Here is a 23,905-nt window from a genome sequence, read left to right as displayed (position 1 = left end):
TTGCTCAAAAAAAAAATATTGAAAATAATAAAATTTCAAACGTTGTCTAATTCTTTTCTCTTCTAAAGCTGTGTTTAGAAAGCAAAAAATAAGGCCAAGAGAGAGAATGGTCCTATTTAAAGTGTTTAAAAATACTATAAACTACATGCATAAATATGACTTTCTAATTCGTATTTGGAAGCATGGATAAACACAAGTTGCCATGATCCACACGTAAAGTCTCAAGGTTTTGTTGCCTAAATTAAGCTACCAAGTAGTGTTCACAAAAAACGCGTCCTTTAGTGTATTTTTAAAGGACAAAACTTCAAAATTCTTGACTAGTTTGGAGGGTCACCTTGATGGAAATTGATCAAATTTGGAGGATTTTAGTAAAAAAACAGACAAAACCCTTAAAATGTTCACTAAGTACGGAAAGATTTTTAATGCTCTCCTTTTTTTCATTGGCTGCTAAAAAAGTTTTATGGTGAACACTACCTACTAGTAGTCAAGAAAACTTCAATTTGAAGCTTGCTAACAAGTTGCAATCAATGCATGGTTTACAGGTCATGTTTGCCAACTAATTAACAAAAATAAATGGAGTTCCATCATGGTCGTTGTATGTGATTGAAGAGATGAAATAGTAGAAGATTGGACACATGGATTTCTACACGGCTCACATGTGCTTTTCACAAAGATGTCATGTGAAAGCTAAGCAACCTTGAAAGAAAAGGGGGATCCTCCACTCTACTTGTACAGCATGTAGGCCTACGTCCATTTTGAGGCATAATTGAAATTTAAGAAATGCTACTGCGTATTGAACCTAAGTATTGAGCCTAAGTCTTCGCACACCCGCACGTCCACCTTAACCACTAGGTTAGTATCTCATGGGGCATACAACCTGTTTCTTTGATATCAAGATCGTCCATCAAGATATGGATCTTTGGTAAATTTCCACTTTTACAATCCAATAACCACTCATCTTGTAAGATGTCTGAATGAAAAGTGTCCTCAAGGTTGAAGGTTCAAGTACCATTGAAACTTACGAATCGACGCAAATGTAGGAGGGGCTATAATTTGCATGTCCTCTCTAAGTAAACAACGATAATAAAAAACAATTCATTGATAATTTCTTATTATGGTCGATTTTAATGAATTTTCTAAGGACAACTAGACTTTCTGCAGTTTATTTCTCAAGAGCGAGTCGATAAAACTTCTATACTTATATAAATGAGCTTAAATTTTTGAAGGCCAAAGAGAGCTTCCACGTGTTGAGCCCTCAAGCCTTTGAAGTTTGCAGGGCCTTCAAATTTTTATGCTTGCCTTGCTAATCGCCTGCCACAACCGCCCAGCCTCCAGGTGATAGGAAATGCATCTTTGTAGGTGTGACGTTGAGCCGATTGAGGCATCCCATGCAGCTGCAATGCATTGAATGATTGAAGGCACCATTTTTTCTAAATTCTAAGAACCTGCAATCTCCGCATCAACTCTTGGGACCAAGGACTTCAACCCTAATAGCTGTGTGTGTGTGTGTGTGTGTGTGTGTGTGTGTGAGAGAGAGAGAGAGAGAGAGAGAGAGAGAGAGAGAGAGAGAGAGAGAGAGAGAGCACAATAGCCATGTTGACGTCTCCTGAGTCCAAGCAGGCTGTGTGTGTGTGTGTGTGTGTGTGTGTGTGTGTGTGTGTGTGTGTGTGTGTGTGTGTGTGTGAGAGAGAGAGAGAGAGAGAGAGAGAGAGAGAGATGTACGAGTGCACAATTGGTCCTGACACTCTGGCAGGCAATAGTCGTGCACAAAGCTTGGGTGTGTGCGCGTGCGTACATGTGTGTGTGTGTGTGTGTGTGTGTGTGTGTGTGTGTGTGTGAGAGAGAGAGAGAGAGAGAGAGAGAGATCCTAGCAGGCTTTGTGTTTGTGAGAGTCTAGAGAGAGTGATGTACGAATGAGGAGAGAAGGATGACTCATGGCCATGTGGCATGCACACAGCCTGTGTGTGTGTGTGTGTGTGTGTGTGTGTGTGTGAGAGAGAGAGAGAGAGAGAGAAAGAGAGAGAGAGAGAGAGAGACTACGTATGGAGTTCGGTGAGAGCGCTTGACTGGGGGCTGCTAGTCTTAAGAGTCTGCTTAAAAAACCTAGGTTCAGTGCAGTGTTCCAAACATACAAAATTCCTTTCTTGGTTTTGTCAAGAGGAAATTTTAGAGAACTAGGTTATTTTTTTAGTCTTTTACAGTATTTTTCTCTATTTTGGGATGGAATTTCTCCTTTTTTTCCCTTGCCCTCATTTGGCATTTTTAAAATAAACAATGGCACGATATTAACTGACACGTTCAATGTAAAGCACACCTATAAATTTAGATATTTATGTCTACATTTTTCAAAATATGAAGGTGAGAGTGTAATCCTACGGTCTACTTAGAAATTTAGATATTTATCTCTACATTTTAAAGATTTAAAGGAAAATTTAGCGTAAAAACTTTTCAATTTAGTCAATTTACCCTGAAAATATAGGTTTGCCAAGTTTTTGGAAAAAAAAATAGGCACTGCTACGAGTGCGCGGACACACACACACACAGAGGCAATGGGAGCACTGCAGTGTTCGAGAAAATTGTGCCTCAACTTAATATCGTGCCATTTTCAGTTTTATAAATGCAGGTTAAGGGGAAAGGGAAAAAGGAGAAATCCCATCCCAAAATAAAAAAAAATAGTGTAAACACTTGAAAAAATAACCTGATTCAATTTCCTCTTGACAAAAGTCAAGGAAAGGAATTTTGTTTGTTTGAAAAAATGAATTTTTCCGAACATTGATGCATTGAGAGAGAAAGAGATGGCGAGCCAATGTTTGAGAAAAGCGTGTCACCTTGCAATTGTGTCGCTTTGAAACTCAAAATGCTGCTTGAGAATAAGAGGAAAACGAACAACCCTTCCAACATTTGGAGGAAAAGTGTTAAAATATTAAAAATTAACGCCATTTTAAAAATTGAAAATAGCACGATATTAACTTGAGATACATTTTTTTCGAACTTTGGTTCAATGTAAATCTCACCTATAAATCTAGATATTTACCTCTACAGTTCTATACTACTTTATTATGGAGCTTGAAAACTTCTCGAACACTGAGCGTTGCCACGCGTTGAAGAACCAGGCACCTCTTGAACGTACGCACGCGGGCTGCTAGCTGGAGAAGCTGCCGTGATTGTTTGGCCTGCCGAGAGAGAGAGAGAGAGAGAGAGAGAGAGAGAGAGAGAGAGAGAGAGAGAGAGAGAGAGAGAGAGAGAGAGAGAGAGAGAGGAGAGAGAGAGAGAGAGAGAGAGAGAGAGAGAGAGAGAGAGAGAGATGAAATGAAATGTTAAATTAAACGACTTTAAAAGGCCAAAATGACCTACGAGACCAAAATGTTATAATCTTGGTGGATCTAATAATGTCTGAGCCATTGTTGTGTGTGTGTGTGTGTGTGTGAGAGAGAGAGAGAGAGAAAGAGAGAGAGAGAAAGAGAGAGAGAATTGAAATGAAATGTTATATTAAATGGCTTCAAAAGGCCAAAATGGCCTATGAGCTTGAAAATTTCTCGAAAGCTGAGCGCTGCCATGCGTCGAAGAACCAGGCACCTCCTGAATGTGTGCACGCAGGCTGCTAGCTAGGAGCCTGGAGAAGCTGTCCCGGTTGCTTGGCCTGTCTAGAGAGAGAGAGAGAGAGAGAGAGAGAGAGAGAGAGAGAGATGAAATAAAATGTTATATTTAACATCTTTAAAAGGCCAAAATGACCTATGAGAACAAACTGATACGATGTTGGTGGATCTATTAGTGTCTGTGCCATTGTTGTAGTTGTAGTTGTAGTTGTTGTTGTTGTTGTTGTTGTTGTTGTGTGTGTGTATGTGTGTGTGTGTGTGTGTGTGTGTGTGTGTGTGTGTGAGAGAGAGAGAGAGAGAGAGATGAAATGAAATGTTAAATTAAACGGCTTCAAAAGGCCAAAAAGACCTATGAGACCAAACTGTTACAAATGTTGGTGGATCTAATAAAGTGTCTGAGCCATTGTTGAGAGAGAGAGAGAGAGAGAGAGAGAGAGAGAGAGAGAGATGAAATGAAATGTTACAATAAACGGTTTCAAAAGGCCAAAATGACCTATGAGACCAAACTGTTACAATGTTGGTGGATTTAATAAAGTGTCTGAGCCATTGTTGAGAGAGAGAGAGAGAGAGAGAGAGAGAGAGAGAGAGAGAGAGAGAGAGAGAGAGAGAGAGAGAGAGAGAGAGAGAGAGAGAGAGAATTGAAATGAAATGTTATATTAAATGGTTTTAAAGGCCAAAATGGCATATGAGACCAAATTGATACAATGTTCCTGGATCTAATAGAGTATCTGGGCCATTATTGAGAGAGTGGGAAAAGCCTAAAGAGACAACGTAGGAACAATTTGAAGAGAGAGACAGAGCATTTCTACGTCACCGATGGATCTGCCTATTTCAATCGATGAAGGCTATTCTCAGTTACCAGCCTATCATCTCTTAATTGACTCTTCTGATAGCAGCGAGGGCCCCTCACATGGTCTTTACACATTCAATGCATCGGATGCTGCCACTACCTCCCAAACAGTTGCGATGGGGACAACCCTCATCAATGGTGATTCCTTGCTTTCAATGGAGGAAGCCCTTTTCTGCAAAACAATGGATTTGTTGCTTATAGCTATGGAGCTGGCAATAATGGTGGAAACCTGGATAACTAGGCAGCTTCCCACAACCATGACTCTTGCATCGATGCAGGACAAGAAGAGATGCAGAATGGTGGTGTGCTCCATAGAAATACGAGGTGTGATCTTCACAACAATCCCATGCAAAACCATTTGGCCAATCTCAACAATGGACATGTTGTACACTTTGATGGCATGGAAATACATGTGTACGGGTAACTTGCCGGTTTGCAACTATCTGCAAACACACACAAACCCTAGCTATGAAGAGGAGGAGGATGTAGATGATATCGATGAGGCTGAGAGGCAACACGAAGAGGACAGTGCCGTGATCATGTAGCTTGCCTGATGAAAATTTCATGGATTTGCTCAATGTTCAACTATAAACATGACCTACAACCCAGGACAATACACCCCCGCGTATCGTGTTCCACATGCCAGCTTTGCATGTAGCCCACCTCCGTCATTGTGTGTGTGTGTGTGTGTGTGTGTGTGAGAGAGAGAGAGAGAGAGAGAGAGAGAGAGAGAGAGAGAGAGAGAGAGAGAGAGAGAGAGAGAGAGAGAGAGAGGGAGGCAGGGAGGGAGGGTTGCGGGCATCAACTTTCGCGGCTCCTATTGAATGGGGAGAGAGAGAGAGAGAGAGAGAGAGAGAGAGAGAGAGAGAGAGAGAGAGAGAGAGAGAGAGAGAGAGAGAGAGAGAGAGAGAGAGAGAGAGAGAGAGAGAGAGAGAGAGAGAAAACAAAGATTTGCAAGAAGTATTGCAAAATCTTGGCTAGATTTCAAATCGGCCGTGAAGAAAACCGACAAAATATTACAAATTTTAGAGTAAATACCACCATACATCAAATTATGACCTAAAAACTGGAAAAGTTTTAAGTGTGCCCTTATTTTCTTTGGCTTGGGGGTGTTGGGGTATAAAGCCCAATGTGGTCTCCCAGGTACGTGGGCGGGCCGCCAGGTATGTACACATATTCTTTTGTAAAAACCTAATAAGAACTCAATATGCTCTACACATTACAGTAGAGCGAGTTCACTATATCGTCGTGCTCTTCTTATCGCACTCTCTCTCGCGTCGCACTTCCGCTCGTACTCCTTCAACTGGTATCAGAGCTCAGATCGAGGCTCGGGGCAGCACTGCAGGAGGCTAGAGTCACCAGCTCAGATTGGAGTGAAATTAGACAGGCAAAGACACGGCCCCAAATCTTGTGGGTAAGCCCGTAGGGCTTGGTGTGCTCAGAATTTCATTCTGAGGTCATCTCGGTTACCGTTCGGCTTCGACAAAGTTCTGCGCAGGCCATTTTCGACTACGTGGTCTCAGCGGGTGCAGATCCGACTCTGCAAATTTGGGGTTTTCGGCCTACGACTGCAGGTGCTGAGGATATCGACACTCCCAGAGTGTTGATTTGTGGCTGTCTACACATCGAAGGACGGCTCACAGTTCTTGGAGGCGTGTCACATACAACACGAGCGCATCTACACACAGACTGTAGGCGACATCCACTAGTTCATCAGGTAGCTTGTGTTTGCTGCTTGATATTCCAGATTTCATCCTGACATTGCAGGTACTTCCACATGGGATGTATTGTCAGAGATGATGTATGTTTGTTGAGGGTTTGCTGGTTGTGAGTCACGCAGCAAACAACCGCCGCAGCGGTTACAGCATACAGTGGGAAATTTGTGGATGTATGACTTTGTGGGAAGTCTATGTACTGTCAGATTTACTGCAGCCTTTGTTGAGGGTCGAGTGAGGTTTTATTGAGCTGGGGGATTCTCGAATGTTGAGATCCTTTCGGTGATACAGGTCTTGGAGCGATCCCTCGAGCACCCTTAGATAGGCAGCTAGGATGTATTAACTGTGAGTTAGATAGTTGGGATTGCATCTTTGCTTTACTGCCGTTGAGGCATTGTTGCAGTCTATGCTTACAAGACAGTGACAGGACAGTCAGAGACAGTACTGGTGTAGGACAGGTTTACCCACAGCTTACAGTGTCAGAGAGACAGTGTTTTTGAGCTGTTTTTTGGTCTGTTTTTGAGTACACCAGAGCCATTTTACAAAGGAGATTCTGCCGAAATTTATGCAGAATCTGAAGCTTTCTTGGTTCATTTGACAGGTTGATATTGGTTCAGAGGTCAGTTTACAGGGAAAACTCTGCCGAATTTTTCCCAGGAAAGTAAACTACTGTGAAGCGTAGCTATCGCTGGATCACAGAACACTGCTCTTTACAATATCAAGAAGCTGGATGGAACCAATTTCCCATTGTGGAAGCAGCAGATTTGGCACGTGTTGGTACGAAAGAAGTAGATAAAACCTATAAAGCTCAAGGGGATAAAACCAGAAGATATGGACGAAGATGAATGGAGCGAAATGGATGAATTGGCACTTTCTACCATTATGCTGACTTTGGCAGAAAGCGTTTACTTCAATGTAGCAGACGAGATGTCGGCTTATCAAGCATGGTTAAAGCTGAGTGATCTTTATGAGAAGCAGAGTGCAGCTTCACAGGTATACTGGCTTAAGAAGCTTGTTGACTTGAAGATGAAAGAAGGGACACCTATGTCCAATCATCTGAATGAATTCAACACAATCTATAGTCAGTTGTCAGCTCAAGGTGTCAAGTTTGATGAACCTGTTAGAGCTATGTTCCTATTGATCACATTGCCGGAAAGTTGGGACACTTTTCGCACAGCTTTGAGTAATTCTGCACCTCCAGATGGTTTGAACATAGCAGGTGTAGAAGGAAGTCTGCTTACTGAAGAAACCAATAGAAAGACAATGGACAAAGGCAAAGGAACAACCCTAGTTGTCAGGGCAAGGACCAAAGAAAAGTACAAAGGTGGAAAGAGGAATCAGTCTCGTAGCAAGTCCCGCAGTGCTAAAGGCAAGAGTGACATAGAATGCTACCATTGTTTCAAGAAGGGTCACATGAAAAGAGACTGCAGAGAATGGAAAGCAGAAAAAGGCAAAGAGAAAGCTGAAGACCATGGTGAGAAGAACAAGTCCTCAGTGAAGATTCAAGAAATAAATGTGACAAACACTATTGCAGAGGATGACAGTCTAGTGTCAGGAGACATCTACTTCTTGAAGAATACAATGGACTCAGCTCTTCTTACAACATCTGATGGAAATGCACTGAGTGACTGGATTATAGACTCGGGGGCATCACTTCATGTGTCTCCAAACAAGGAGTGGTTTACCTCTTATGTGACCACTAAAGATCATGTTCGGCTAGGCAATGGGCAGACATGTGAGATCTTAGGTGTTGGAGATGTTCAATTGAAGTTTCAGAATGGCTCTTCTTTCACGTTGAAGAATGTGAGACATGTTCCCGCAATTACAAAGAGCTTGATCAGCACAGGTTTACTTGATGATGCTGGCTACGTCACCACTTTTGGACAGAACTTGTGGAAGATATCCAAGGGTTCTATGACAGTAGCACATGGAGTAAAGTCTGGAGGACTTTACATGATTTATGTATCAAATGTCTCTAAAAATGTAATCAATGTAATCGAGCAGCCGAACGTTTCTTTGTGGCATTGCCGGTTAGGACATATGTCCAAGAAGGGAATGGAAATCTTGTCTCGTTCTGGTTATTTGCCTGGCTTTTCATTTAATGATTTTGAATTCTGTGAACATTGTCTGTATGGTAATCAAACACAGCAGCCACATAAGCATAGAAGCATAGTACATAGAATAGCAAGATTTGTTGGCACTTGTTCATAGTGATTTGTGTGGACCTATGCCTAACCTATCTCTAGGGGGAGCTTCTTACTTTATGACATTTATAGATGATTACTCGAGGAAAGTATGGGTTTACTTTCTCAAGCACAAGGATGAAGCGTTTAGTGTTTTCAAAACGTTTGTGACACTTGTGGAGAATCAGAGTGGCAAGAAGCTTAAATGCTTACGCACTGACAATGGTGGAGAGTATGTTTCAAAGGCCTTTCAGGACTTTTGTGAGTCAAAAGGTATAAAACGTGAACTTACTGCTCCTTACAATCCTCCTCAAAATGGTGTTGCTGAGAGGATGAATAGGACCATACAAGAGAAAGTCAGAAGTATGTTGTCTAATGCACAGCTGCCAAATGGGTTTTGGGCTGAAGCTGTGGGCTGAAGCTGTATCAACAGCTGTTCATCTTGTAAATAGATCTCCTAGCAAGGTTTTGCAGAAAGATTCAGTGCCAGAGATGGTATGGTCAGGCAAAATGCCCTCATACAAACATCTCAGAGTCTTTGGCTGTGAGGCATATACTCACGTTCCAAAGGAATTTAGGAACAAACTTGAGCCAAAGAGTAGAAAGTGCATCTTTCTAGGCTATGGTAATTCTGGTGATATGGGGTACAGACTTTGGGATCCTGAATCCAGAAAGGTTGTCCGCAGCAATGATGTTCACTTTAATGAATCCAAATATCATTCTAAACCAGAGAGGGTTGAGGAGATTAGAAAAGTTGTCTTCCAAGAAGATGGACCTGCACGTGCAAGACAAAATGTCAGGGCTCAAGAGGAACAAGGACAGGATAGAGTGGAACCACAGGTTGTGGCTGAGCCTGAGCCACCTATTGTGCGTAGATTTGGACGTATCATGCGACCTCCTGATAGGTTTGTTCCATCTATGAACTATGTCATGTTGACTGATTGCAATGAGCCTTCATGTTACAAGGAAGCAGTGCAAATGAAGGACTCCGGGAATTGGCAATTGGCCATGCAGTCAGAGATGACAGCTCTGCATAAAAACAAGACATGGAAGCTAGTTAAATTACCACAGGGCAAAAAGGCTCTACCTTGTAAATGGGTTTACAGGTATAAGATCACCGCTCATGATAGTTAGCCAAAGTACAAAGCAAGGCTTGTTGCCAAGGGCTTTAAGCAAGAACAAGGAATTGACTTTGATGAAGTCTTCTCTCTGGTGGTCAAGATGACTACATTGAGATGCTTTCTTGCATTGGTTGCCATATTAGATTTGGTGTTGCACCAAATGGATGTCAAGACAGCGTTCTTGCATGGTGATTTAGATGTGGAAATTTACATGCAGCAGCCAGAAGGGTTTGTTGAGAAAGGCAAGGAAGATTGGGTATGCCAGTTGTTAAAGAGTCTTTATGGCTTAAAACAATCACCGAGGGCATGGTACCATAAATTCCACAAGTTTATGCTTTCTCAAGGCTACAAACGTAGTGAGTTCGATCACTGTCTATATACAAAGAAGGCTAAAGATGGTAGTTGGCTGATCCTTATTTTGTATGTGGATGACATGTTGATTGCTGGCAAGCACTTGGAAGAAATTTCAGCTTTGAAGTCAAAGATGGCAAAATCGTTTGACATGAAAGACATGGGTGAGGCAAGTCATATCCTTGGTATGTGCATTGAGAGAATCAGATCAAAGAAGTTGATTTGGTTATCTCAAACAGAGTATATTGACAAGGTTTTGCAACGTTTCAATATGGAGAAGGGAAAGGCACTGAGTGTTCCATTGCCACCATATGTGAAACTTAGAAAACAAGATTGTCCTGTGTCTGAGGAAGAACAGGCTGAAATGGATAAGATTCCATATGCGTCTGCAGTGGGTAGTTTGATGTATGCAATGATTGCTACTCGCCCAGACATTGCATTTGTAGTGGGAGTAGTAAGTCGATACATGTCAATCCCAGGCAAGAAACATTGGGAGGCAGTGAAAGGAATATTGAGATACCTGAAAGCTACAAGGAGTATGCGTATATGCTATGGGAGTCAGGAGCTAAGTGTAAAGGGTTTTACAGACTCAGATTATGCAGGTGGCTTAGACAACCGAAGGTCTACGTCAGGGTATGTCTTTACATTGGCTGGTGGAGCAGTATCATGGCGTTCTAGATTACAAGATTGTGTTACTCAGTCTACTACAGAGGCTGAATATGTTGCAGCATCAGAGGCATGCAAAGAATCAATTTGGCTTAATCGACTAGTAACAGATTTGGGAATCAAAGAAGAGATGCCTGTGTTATATTGTGATAGTCAAAGTGCTATACAATTGGCTCGCAATCCAGTTTATCACTCAAAGACAAAGCATGTGGATGTGAAGTATCATTTCATCAGGGAAATGCTCGAGGATAAGCAACTTCCACTTGTCAAAGTTCACACCACAGAAAATCCTGTTGATCTACTTACAAAAGGACTTCCCTCAGAGAGCTTTGCGCATTTTCGCAAGCAGTTAGGTGTAGGGTAGTACATCACTTCTCTACATCTCTTGTATATTAGCTTGTATAGTAGCTTCTCTCACACTTAAAGTACCACATTGGACTTTAAGTGGGAGGTTGTTGGGGTATAAAGCCCAATGTGGTCTCCCAGGTAAGTGGGCGGGCCGCCAGGTATGTACACATATTCTTTTGTAAAAACCTAATAAGAACTCACTATGCTCTACACATTACAGTAGAGCGAGTTCACCATATCGTCGTGCTCTTCTTCTCGCACTCTCTCTCGCATCGCACTTCCGCTCGTACTCCTTATTGGGGTATAAAGCCCAATGTGGTCTCCCAGGTAAGTGGGCGGGCCGCCAGGTATGTACACATATTCTTTTGTAAAAACCTAATAAGAACTCACTATGCTCTACACATTATAGTAGAGCGAGTTCACCATATCGTCGTGCTCTTCTTCTCGCACTCTCTCTCGCGTCGCACTTCCGCTCGTACTCCTTCAGGGGAGAGAGAGAGAGAGAGAGAGAGAGAGAGAGAGAGAGAGAGAGAGAGATCAGAGACCATACGGAGAGAGAGAGAGAGATGAAAAGAAATGAAATGTTATATTAAACATCTTAAAAAGGCCAAAATGACCTATGAGACCAAAGTGATACAATAATGGTGGATCTAATAGAGTGTCCGGACCATTGTAGAGAGAGAGAGAGAGAGAGAGAGAGAGAGAGAGAGAGAGAGAGAGAGAGAGAGAGAGAGAGAGAGAGAGAGAGAGAGAGAGAGAGAGAGATCCCACACCAAGCTCTCGAGCCTTTGGAAACTCGGTATGATGCTAAGTTCCATCAAAGAAACTAAAACTTTCAAGGCTGACAGACCCCTCCTTCATCTGTCGTTGTGGATTAGACTACAAAAATGGGTTGTTGCATGTGATCACATAGCCTGCTTGATGAAAATTTAGCACTATACACATGTCAGCTTTGCATGCAGCGCAACTTCATCGTTGTTGTTGGTGTGTGATCGAGAGAGAGAGAGAGAGAGAGAGAGAGAGAGAGAGAGAGAGAGAGAGAGAGAGAGAGAGAGAGAGAAGGGGTGGGGGGTGGGGAGAGAGTTGCAACTCATGTGTGCTTTCAAGCAGAAGTTAGTTTTATAGGAATAAAGACCATGTTTTTTTTTTGCCGCAGCAACGCGCGAGTCACATACTAGTATGAAATCGTTGTCGTAGAAAAAGATACCTAGTTGTAATGTGGTTGTGTAGGAAGGAGATGGTTGACGATTTGAACACATGGGTTTCATGTGTTCATTCTTCTTTGACTGGCCTTAGGGTGAGTTGGTGAAGACAACGAGGATCTCATGGGGCTTGCAAGACTTAATGTATGGATTGTCAAAACATAAAATTTGGAGCCCCCCTTTTGATTTTTTTGATCTTAAGATTTTCTCCTTTTGGTGTAGACTTTTTGGCTAAAAAGGCTATGTGCCTAGAGTTCCTAAGGTAAGGGGATCTATTACAAGTCCCTATTTCAAAGGAAAAAGAGGAAAAAATCAAAGTACATGCTCCCGTAGCCTATAGCAAACTCTCAAGAGGGAGAAAGATATGAGCATGGCATAAAGTAATGTCCTCAAATGCATTAGATTTTTTTACAAGTACATAATTTTTAAAGCTTGTTTTCTTCAAATCTTTAGATTTTTGGTACAAAGTGTTTGGTGATGAAAGCAAGGTCGTATCTATTTGCAAGCACAATGCCAAGTGGACACGCCCTTCTTTCCTCTCTTTTGCATTTTGCATTGGCCTACATAGGAGGAATCGTATTATCTTCCAACATTGAGAATAACATGGTGAGTCATGCCAATGTCCCACGGGCCATTGCCAAGCTCCTATTGTCGAAGTCTTTTGTGACGTAATTAAAGGTCCACTTGCCTTTTTTGCCGATGCTTGGCGTGCGTGCGAACAAATTTAACTCTAATTCCCAATGGTATTTGAGTAATCTTCGCATCTATATAAGCGCAAAATCATACATAGGAAACACTTACAACACTAGCCTTTCTGTGTGGATTATGAATGATGGAGAGGGTTGCATACTCGGAATGCTTACCAAAAACAATCTTTTCTTTTCTTTTTTCCATACTCACAATTGTGAGTGGAGAAATTTAATATTAACCTGCAAAAAATACAAACGCTCTCAAGCACAACATGTACCTTGAGGTGGCAACTTACTACATGGCCTCAACCAAAATCAAACCGGACACCTCTCTAGCAATCTAGGCATCTTAGTGTATGAAGCCATTCCTTATCATTGCACACTTACCCTCTTTTAGTCCCCACCCCATGAATAAGCTCGGAGCTCATGCGTACAATATCATCAAAAATTGAGCCACAACCACTTCGGTCTCAAATACCCACAAATTCCTAGACTTCCAAGCCAAACTAAAAAAAAAAATCTTAACTCGACATGAATAATTTTTTGAGTTAATATAACATCTCCACTCACAATTGTGAGTATGGCAAAAAGAGGAAAAAAAAGGCATCATGGGTTGTTTTTGGCATTTGATCCTAAGAGAATTCTTTAGGCCCCACATCTAATCCATCTCTTCAAGTATGTGATGGACATACACTTATGGATGCAACAATAGTGTCCACGTGTCATGTGTAGGTAGAAGAACGGAGGGTAGAATCCTCTTAGGGTAAAGGGGCCATAATAAGAACCTTTAACATGGTGCGGGGTGGAATTCCCCTTTACTGCTCCATTTTGGACAAGGAAGTGCACATTCCATAGAGATGGTAGTGACCTACCTGCAATGTAAGACTCGATACAATCGATGCATCATAGACAAAGATCGGCCGGATTTTGTGTTTTCTCGAGTACCAAAAAGCAGGGCCAACAACAAAACTGCTTTGAGCCATTTCTAAAATAGAGAAGCCAGCATGAATCGAGCACACAACCAATGGACGAGATTCAACCTGCCGGTGTAAGACGCGTCAACTCCCGGTACATATAAATTAAAGGGGTCCGCTTGTCCACCTGTTGGACCTCATCCCACAACTCGCCCCCGTACTCTATAGCATAAAAGATTAGCAACTTCGTGACCATGTGGGATGAATTGTGCTACAAATATCAAGAAAATCATCCTCTCTCGTGGATCGTCCATTGTTTTGCACACATTGTTACCCCAAGGATAAGAGATGCTTTGGAGTGCCACAAAACTCGTGTTGATTTTTGAGAGGCAGCCTTGCCCTTCACATTTCATAGGATTTTCATCTTTTTGGGCAATTAATTGTATTTTTTGAATAGTAGCTTAGATCTATACCTGTAAAAATGGGAAAATACCCAAAGTAAGGTAAATTGCTACACAACAATCAACCTTGTCCAGGATAGCTTATTGGGGCCCTAAGCTTGTGATAGCAATTTCTCAAATTGTTGCTGGACAATATCCTCTGCCCTCCCTGTTTTGTTTTCCCACTGGATCCATGTGCGATTCACACATGCCATGTACACCTGACTAAGTATGGCACGATAAACTTGATAAAGAGCCATCTAATATGCATTGGGTCATTGATAATCCAAAAACAGAATTCTCCAAACTTCTCATGACTCACTCCAAGGTTTGGTTCAAAAGACTTGCGGTCCTTCATTGATTAGCTCAGTGACCGATGGCTACAAGAGGGCGTTGGGTTATGTCATAGTGCTAGTGTAATGTATTCATGTGTAGCTTTTAAGGGAACATAAACCTCAAATTGCAAATCCCCCCCACCGCAAAGAGTGGTAGATTGGTGGTATTCCCATTTCTCTCTTGTTAAATAAGGAACCTCTTGAGAAACATGTCTCGAGTTCAAGACTCATCAGATACAGATCTCTGAGGTCTCTTGGGATTGTCCTGCTGCGTAAAAAAGTCTCTTTTGTTCTCTTTCCTTCTGCTTCTTATTGTGTCCTCCCAAATTTCTCTACGCATAGATGACATACGCACAAAGTTTGTCTTCCTGTGTGGGGGAGGGATGAATGCACACACACCACTATGTTATGTACATACATGACAGTCATGTACACATCATACAACCATGAAAACACACCCTTGGCACTATTTGACACCTTTTATTTGACCCATTTTGCATTTCAAAGGATCAAAGCAGATAAAATAGAAACTCCTTAAAAAATAGTCGAGTGAGTCGAGTTGGGAGAAGTGTTTGCATCTCGATCTCATCTACCAACTCAGCTCCTTCTTCTCTCCTTTACACAGCCTTCCTTTTTCTCTGCTTCGTCTGATTTCTGCGGCAAGCAGAACCCCTTGATCGAGCTTCTCAGGCTGGCTATGGCGGGGGCCCAGTTAGCAGGCTCCGCAACCCAGCGCACTTTGCTCTTTTCGCTTTAAATTTGTAAAATACTTTCGCGCATTGCTTTTCGCAGTTCTCTTGCTTTCAAGCTACGAGACGCCAGAGAGGAGGAGCAGCTTGAGACAAGAGTGAAAACTGGCTGAAGCAGGCATGGCGATGGTAGTGGCAGGTTCTGACTTGGGAGCATCATGTGCAAGCTCATCACAGGCCTCGTGCTTTTCTGCTGGGACTTCGCCATCTCCGCCCAAGAGCAGCAGTGCGTTTTCTTTGAAATTCATGAAAAACGCATCCTTCTTCTCGAGAATTAGCTTCCGCAGAATTAAAGATGGGTATTCCCTAGGTGCTTCACAGAACATTCTCAATCATCCTAGAACTCAAGGTATCCACTTCTCTGAATTGTGCAATTCAGTTTCAAATTGTCAATTTGTGAAGCAATTTCTCATGCTTCTCTGATTACGGTCTTCAGCTTTCCTTTGTTGCTCGTCTTCCATTTTCTCGCTTTCGTTGCTTCTGTATATAGCAGATCTTGGCTCTATTTGGTCAGATCTTAGGTGTGCATTGGAGATCTTGTTTTTGAGGAAGACGCAGAAGGCATTTTTTACTTGGCAATTGGACCTCTGACAGAAGTTAAAGTACCTGGCACGTTGAGTGGACTTTGCAGAAGAATTTTGTTACCTAGCTGGGAAAATTGTGGTAACACCAGGCGCTCCTGACTCTCTCCCCATTTTTTTTTTTGGCCACTCTCTGCGGCAATGGCTGAATCATTCACGTGAGGAGTGATGCCTTTTTGTAAGCTCAACGGGATTGTTGCTGACGACTGCAAAGGAATGAGTCTACGAAGCTTTTAAGAGTGACCTTAATTTCTAGTAGGTTTTCATAACCCACTCTTTATGGCTTATTTTCACTTGAGAGCTGATGAGCACTTGCTTTGAGAAGCAGGGTTTTATTATGTGCTTCCAGTATGCACAAGACAAGGTCACACACACTCACATTTTTGTGAGAGCCTCAAGGCACAAGTTGACTTCCATACACACCCCTATTCCAAGGGACTGGCTTATTTACACCGGTGCACACATGCCACAACACGTGGGCGTTTGAAGCATATGGGGCGTTGACCGGAGTCTTACTTTCAAGAAACTTTGCTTCAAAGCTGAAAAAGGTCAAGTGAAAGATTGATTTTGCTAATCAAAATGTACGAGTGCTGCAAGCTGCTTGGGCAGCATGAAGATGAAGAAGTACTTGCTCAAGTAAAAATTACTGAACCACAATTGGCAGCATTGTTGCATTCGTTCCCGTACCCAACCCCTTGTTTCTGACCTAATCATACCGTATGTACTGTACATACGGTACAAATCTGTACAGATGACACGTGGCAATTTTTAAATTCAAAAAGGCCACAGTAAAGCCATACGTTCACCTTGGAAAGTCTTTCTTGTAGTTTTGAGCAATCCATCAAGACCTGTATTGACTATTGATTGAATGATGAGCGGTCTAGGCTAGCTCTGTCAATTTTATACTGTAGCTTGCTTTGATGGATTGTCAAATGAAGGATAACCTATATGTGTGTTGTTTTTGGGAAATTTTATCGTCGCCGAGTGCTACACATCATACTCAAACCTGCTGGAACTTAACAGTACGGCAGGAACAGTATTGTGTATGCCCAACATCATCACAATCACATGATGTAGAAAATGAGAGAGGGTCCAACGATGTAAGCTAATTGTTGTTTACTTTGGCTTCCTCGTTGGGAAGCTCAAGCATTCTTGTGGAAGGTCATGTGAATGCTTGTGTTTTTTGGCGTAGAAGTTCCTTCTATTAGTTGCTACAATTGTCCCTGCTCAGAGGGTATAATGCAATAAGAGACTCTTCTAATGAAGGTAACAAACATAACTAACCAATAGAGCTGTGCTCCATCGTAGAATGGCCGCCTCCCTAGAGACTGATGACAAGCGACACTGCTGCTTACCATTGGAGCTGCCCGGGAGCAAGGTGTCAATCATCTTGAATCGTGGGTCATACTGCCGGACTCTTTCATGATCTCCCTCAGGCACTGCTGCTGCAATTTCACGATGAATACACCCTGTGCAAACTGGACCAACCAGTTGCCAACCGTCTTAGCCTGATGAATTAAAAACCCCCAACATAATGTGACCCTCCTGCGGCTGGGGACCGCCCCAAGAGAGTTGAGACGTGTCCAGAAGTCTCAATGAGGAAATCAATAGATAACCTCCCTTGCTGCCAATGCTCTGCTGTGGCCAGGACTACACTTCAGCATGATGTCTGAAATTTGAATGCGTTGCTCTTGTCTAGTGGAGTACTGAGAGAAGGTGACTCCGGAGGAGTGTAAGGGAATGCATATGGGCTGAGGTCAAGTATCCTTATAGTGTTCTGATAATTTGTTTCGTTTGAGCCTACTTGGTGAACCTCATTTCCTAAAACCTAGCCTCATTGGTCCTTCGAATCCTGCTGACTTTTAAGTTCTAGTTAGTAAAATATAACTGGCGGAAAACTCGATCAATTCCTGTACCATTCCTTAATCTTGCAATGTTTAGAAAAGTAGAATCGGCCCAAAATAGGACTAGGACTAGCACATATTGAGGACAGCTGGTGAGGACAGCTGGATAGATAGTAACAGGGGGCTATATACACTCTTCTAAAACGATCACACGATAACAAGAAGCTCTGTATAATTGCACACTCATTCAACTTGGAAGAAATGCACAATGTAGTCCCTTCACACCTTTGCCGGGAAAGATTCAAAGCCAAAGATACACCAAAGCATCGCTAATAATTAACCATCAGTGGCCTTGCCTCCTGTGCTACTGGAAACCTTATATGTATCATGTCTATGAGCAGGCCGTCTGGAGGACCTCGATTGGGACATTGTCATTGTGAAGGTTTGTCATCAGAATGCTATTAAGTATTAATCCAGTAAGAGCCTGCCTGTATGTGCAGACTGACATGAGTGGTTCTTGGAGATGCAGAAAAAGTGTAATTTACTAAAATAAGAAAGATGACTTTTTGTTAACAACTTTAGTGTTGTGTAGTATCCTCCTGTGCTTTTGTTTTGTTGTTGAAGCTATCAATAAGAGACATGAATTGGTTCTTGTCTTTTGTGTTTAGTGTAGGTCTTACCTTTTGTTGTTTTGCTTGCTGTTGATACTGTATTGTTTTTGGTCAAGTTCACTGCATTGGCAAAATTGTTCTGTCATTCTATGATGAGCAACGGTCTTGGCATTAATTTATGGTATAGGGAAAGGACCTGCAGTGTCCTTTCCCCACAATGTAAGTGACCCAGTGTGGACGGGTGGAGGCCGGGAGCCATGGGGAGCTGTATTGTGGGGAAAGAACACTGCAGGTCCCTTCCCGTGCAAGCGACCCAGTGGGGACTGGTGGAGGCCGGGAGCAATGGAGAGCTGCATTGTAGGGAAAGGACACTGCAGGTCCTTTCCCGGACGTCAAGTGTCGGGGGCCTCTGCAGTGCTCTCCGACAAGACGAGAGCTGGAGTACTAAGTGGGTGATGCCCTGCCTGCTGAGTTGGCGACCAGAGGACGTTCGCAGCAACTATTATTTGCACTGGCCTGGCCTGGAATGATTGGAGGAGATGGGCGATGATTATGGCCGAGCAGCAATATTCATTCTGAGCGCTGAGTTGCCATGCAATGACTGCCAATGATGAGAGTTAGAATTTTGGGTGCTGAGTTGGACACTGTAGATTGGCCTGCAGACTGTCAATTGCGTTCCTGACACCGGAAGCTCTGCAGGCTGATTCTGTCCAGTAATGGGGGCTGGGTGGATGGCCTGCCCCCTGACCTTGACGGTAATTGTGTTCTTAAAGCACTTGTCAGTGGATCTGTCTATCTTGAAGAACTCTTCATTGAGTTGGGAGATGCAATATGCTTGCTTTATAACAAACAAACATGCCATAACATGATTAGTTTGTGCATATTTTGAAAATCACGATGAGGATGTTTTTCCCTTTCTGTTTAGATTTCAGTCGGAAATTTGAATGATTCAGAAAGGTTTGCATGTAGTTTTCCCTCAGTATTACGTTTTCTAAACAGTTGGCCACTGTATTATTACAGCTGTTATCAGAGCATCGGCTACAGAGGAGAATGGTGCAGCACCGGCAGACGCACCTCTTGTTATTTGCTTTGGAGAAATGCTGATAGACTTTGTTCCAACGGTTGCTGGCTTGTCCCTGTCTGAGGCACCAGCTTTCAAAAAAGCTCCAGGGGGTGCACCTGCAAATGTGGCAGTTGGCATAGCACGGCTCGGCGGCAAATCAGCTTTTATCGGAAAGGTCTGATGTCCTTTTAGGCGTGTCTCCTTGAGTTTAATGTCATTTTATTCTATATGTTTCCTGCCTCATTCATTCAATCATTTGCACGCACCAGTTCTGCCAAAGCTATACTGAAATGGGGTTAACTTTGATTTTTGTTCAGAGGGTGCTAACGGACCTGGCCAGATTAGAGCAAGTGATGTGACCAAACTATTCTGAAGTCGGTTTAATTTGGTTTATTTTCACCTTCCAAGTGTAGAGCTAGTACAGTGGCTTGTTCAAATCTTGTAGGTGTCTTTAGGAAGAAAATTTTGCGGTTTTAAGGGGGTAGAAACATCTTTGGGAACTTTTGGTTGGCAATATTCGGTACGTGTTCAGAATGTAAGGTACCTTACTGAACAGTATGAGTGTTAAAGGTAATTGATATTATTTTCAGAAAAATATAAACCAATGTAAGATATATTTTATATTTTCACAACATAAAAGATCACAATTCACTGTACAATTCTTATATGGGAAGCTCAAAAGTCAAAGACAGATTGGCAAATTCCATAATTTGAGAACCATTTTATGCTATGAAACGGCACTAAGTCATCTAACAATAAAATAACTGCAAAAATATACTGCAATAGAGACCACAGCTGAAGATGTCATGCGCTACTGAAACTACGCACTGTCATCAACAGTCATTGCACATATTACTCAAAATTAAAGGTTGGTTAGTGCTGAGAGAACAAATTTCAGCCATTTTCCAATTCAAATAACTAGAGTCTAGGCCTATGGTGTGAAAGTTCTAGTTAATGTCTCAAATCTCATCTCTGTGTGCTGCAACTCTATCGCCCAGACAGTGCACCTAATGTCTGCTCTACAAGGGGTATAAACTTTTTTTTTGGTAAATCCTTGCACCCATGGTAAGGACTCATTGTATGGACGGGATCCGTACGGACATACAGATCCAACCTTGGAACTATTGAGGAAGGTATCTGGCAAGTTGAGTCGAGAATTATGTCTACTTGTGTTTGCCCGTGGATCATGGTCAATTTTGAGGGTGTGGTGGACTGAGGACCTTGGAAGGTTAGAGCAACTGATGTGTTTTGATCGAACTTGTAGGTCTCTATTTTCTGGTGCAAAGACATAGGTATGCCCTTGAGACGTAAGACATCTTCCTACTTACCTAAAGTGCACTGAGTGTGTTGCCATGGGATCGTGTGCATGGGGGGTGTGTATTGGTGAGCATTTTGCGTTGCCAACTGAGTTTGGTTGATGTGTTAATGTATCCTCTAAAATTTGTGCAGGTGGGTGATGATGAATTTGGCTACATGCTAGCTGATATTTTGAAGAAAAACAATGTGGATGATGAAGGAATGTTGTTTGACAAAGGAGCTCGAACAGCGCTAGCATTTGTAACACTGAGAGCAGATGGCGAACGCGAATTCATGTTTTTTAGAAATCCAAGTGCAGATATGCTATTGGAGGAAAGCGAGCTGAATGTCAACCTGATAAAGAAGGTGCGGTCTTCCTTAGTGACAGATCCAGTTATAAGTGGTCTTAGAAGGTATGAACATGAGCTTACTGAACCATGTCTGTGCCTGTGCAGTCCAAGATCTTCCACTACGGTTCTATCAGCCTGATAACTGATCCATGCAAGGGTGCCCACTTGGCTGCAATGAAGATTGCCAGAGAGGCGGGAGCTATTCTTTCATACGATCCCAACCTTAGACTTCCTTTGTGGCCATCAGCAGAAGCAGCACGGGAAGGCATCTTGAGTATTTGGAATGAAGCAGACATAATCAAAGTAAGTCTTGTCTGGGGTTAATAGCATCGATTTATAAATATTTGACATTACATCTTGTATTGTGGATATGACCTGCAAGGTTATGTATGCAAATGTGCTTCACAAATTGCTTGTCTGAGTGGAGAAAGAAAGATGCATTATTGTCTCTTAAAGGCCAAATGGCCCATGAGACCAGAACAAGGTACAGTTGATTATGATATCTCTCATCATAAAGTGTTACATCCTAACTGAAACCCTAGTCAAGTAGAATAAGAGAACAATTGTGTCAGGAAAAAAGAATTGCACTAGGCTTTATGATTTGCATGCGTATTAACCATTTACTTATGTTTCTGCGACTAAGTGGAGCCAACATCATACTTAACCGTTCATGTTCCAGATTAGCGTAGTGGTAGAGCAGTATTCCCCCAGTCCATAGGGCTCCTATTTGTTGTGCTTTGAATTTTGAGGGTTGAAACATTGTTTTGTGCTCATTTGTGCTGCAGATAAGTGAAGAAGAAATTGGTTTTCTTACGCAAGGTGGGGATCCATACAGTGATGAGTCTGCCCTGAAGCTGATGCATCCAAACCTTAAGTTGCTATTAGTCACTGAGGGGCAAGCTGGTTGCCGGTACTACACAAAGGTAATGCCGCTGCCAAAGCATCTTGATTGGGTGTACTTGTGAGATATACACCCAAACCATCTGCCACTTGCCTTCTCCTGTCATACATTTAGTGTTATTATGTGTGAATTCTTTACTTGCTTTTGAACAAGGTGAAGGGTCACGTTGGCATTCTAAAACAATAAAATGAGACGGACCCATATGTGGCCCTTAAATGAAAGGTCCCTGTTACAGACTGAAAAACCAAAGAACATTCCAATGCTTCACATGCAAAAGTCAAATGCATGCCTAACGTCCTTCTACACTAAGGCTTGTTCAAGAAAGCTGAAAAGGGCCTTCTGTAGTTAGTCATTATCTTTGTTGATTACCACGAAGAAAAATTGTGTTTGTGAATGGTACATTGGAACAGGAATTTCATGGCAGAGTGGCAGGAGTTAAAGTTGAGACGGTGGACACTACAGGGGCCGGGGATGCGTTTGTTGCAGGCATTTTAAGCCAGCTTGCAAAGGACTTATCACTAATTAAGGTATTGCTGCTTCTATTTCAAAGCCTAATGAGTTCGAACAGTTTTTGGTGCACTTTTGTAGAATATTATTAGATGAATGGCCTTTGTGTTCATCCTACTTCTCTGCAGGATGAGTCAAGATTAAGAGAAGCATTGAAGTTTGCCAATGCATGTGGGGCGATCGCAACGACAGAGAGAGGCGCAATTCCAGCCTTGCCTGACCGAAAGGCTGTGATTGAAATAATGAGCAAGGTCGTTGTATGATCGTATTCTTAACATAGAGGAGTTGCAGGCGCATTGGCTGAATTTGGTGTTTTGAGGAGCACCAAGGCAAGGCCCAATCTTTGTGTTCCTTATGTAACATTGGGCCTGTAAAATAAGTGGGCAATTTGCAGAGCATACACTGGGACAATTTTGGAAGTGGCTTTTGAAGTTGGTGATAAAAATTGTTCATTGATTGTAGCAGAAGCTTCATTGTGAATTAGTTAGTTTTTGAAACAAGTGTGCCTCCTGCATGGTCACATGTGCACCAGTTATTTGTTTTCTATGCAAGTTTCTCTTTTAACTATGCTGATTTTGGCATGAGTTACATCAGTGTTAGTAACATATTACCGATAATCGGTGTACGCGTTACCAGATCCTCAGAGAAGAAGGGGCTATGCTTACATTTGACTATTTTTTTGATAACGGACCTAAGTCTTCTTTGTTTCTTAGCTTGTACCTACGTGATTCTTCAACTTGTTTCTTTTAGCTCTTTACTTGGTTGACCCGAGGCATTTTTATCGAATTAGTTCTCCACTTGTGATGTCGGTATCTCACAAACTCATCCTATGGTCAAACTGATCATAAGAGCATTGTAGGGTGCATAGGCCGCTTTAGTTGCGAGGCTCAACATAACTTTTTGGCCTGCTAAAGGCCTTAGTATCCATACGGGTGAAGGTCGTTCAATTCTAATTGGTGGACATGCGTCCCTCAATGGAGCCTTAAAAGTCTCGAAGAGAAAGAAATCATGTCCTTCTGAGTTTATTTTCCACATCTGCATTCATTTTTTTTGCATTCATTTTTTTGGCATGTTAAAATAGGTTGTAGAGAACAAAGGTTTAAAGAGTGTATTCATAGAGTATGTGTGTCCTTTGCTCCAAACAAATCTGCGGATTCCAAATTTTTAAAGACTTTCTCGAAATAGGAGTTTGATCCCATGATCTGAAATAGTGATTAAAAACAAAATTTCTTTATAATTTAATTTGGGAAGAGTCCTTTCATTTAAGGACTCCACAAAAATTCATATCATTAATTCATTTTCTTGTTTTCTATTTTACATCAATCCATCTTTTCTTATGAATATAATAAAATATTCTTTTGTTTTAGTTTTTCAATGTGTTTTTTTTAAATTTTATTTTGATTTAAAATGTTAATGTGCAATGTGCACCTTTCACCTTGTTATTTAAGTTTGATTTTTCTTAATATATAAACAATTTGTGGTTATGTATGTATAATGGATAATATAATATTATATTAAAACACCATGTGATTGTAGTCACTCATTTAAACTTAATTTTCATAACTCTCATCCCCACATGAACTGAATAGGCAT

The 23,905-nt window shown here is 41.9% G+C and overlaps 1 protein-coding gene and 1 pseudogene across 1 annotated transcript; both read left to right on the top strand.

The window, feature by feature from the left end:
• Positions 1-4,412: 4,412 nt before the first annotated feature.
• LOC147429799 (uncharacterized) lies at positions 4,413-4,991 on the top strand (annotated as a pseudogene).
• A 9,981-nt stretch (positions 4,992-14,972) lies between these two features.
• LOC147429798 (putative fructokinase-7) lies at positions 14,973-22,773 on the top strand. The gene is made up of 7 exons (XM_086496029.1): positions 14,973-15,508; positions 19,216-19,433; positions 20,708-20,920; positions 21,010-21,207; positions 21,690-21,827; positions 22,216-22,332; positions 22,441-22,773. Exons 1-7 carry the CDS (start codon positions 15,280-15,282, stop codon positions 22,573-22,575), a joined length of 1,248 nt encoding a protein of 415 aa, XP_086352155.1. The 5' UTR covers positions 14,973-15,279; the 3' UTR covers positions 22,576-22,773.
• The last annotated feature ends 1,132 nt before the right edge of the window (positions 22,774-23,905 follow it).

The sequence above is a fragment of the Adiantum capillus-veneris genome, chromosome 22, assembly GCF_014529385.1.
Source record: "Adiantum capillus-veneris isolate H3 chromosome 22, ASM1452938v2, whole genome shotgun sequence".
Lineage (NCBI taxonomy): Eukaryota > Viridiplantae > Streptophyta > Polypodiopsida > Polypodiales > Pteridaceae > Adiantum > Adiantum capillus-veneris.
This window is presented reverse-complemented; position numbering and strand designations above follow the sequence as displayed.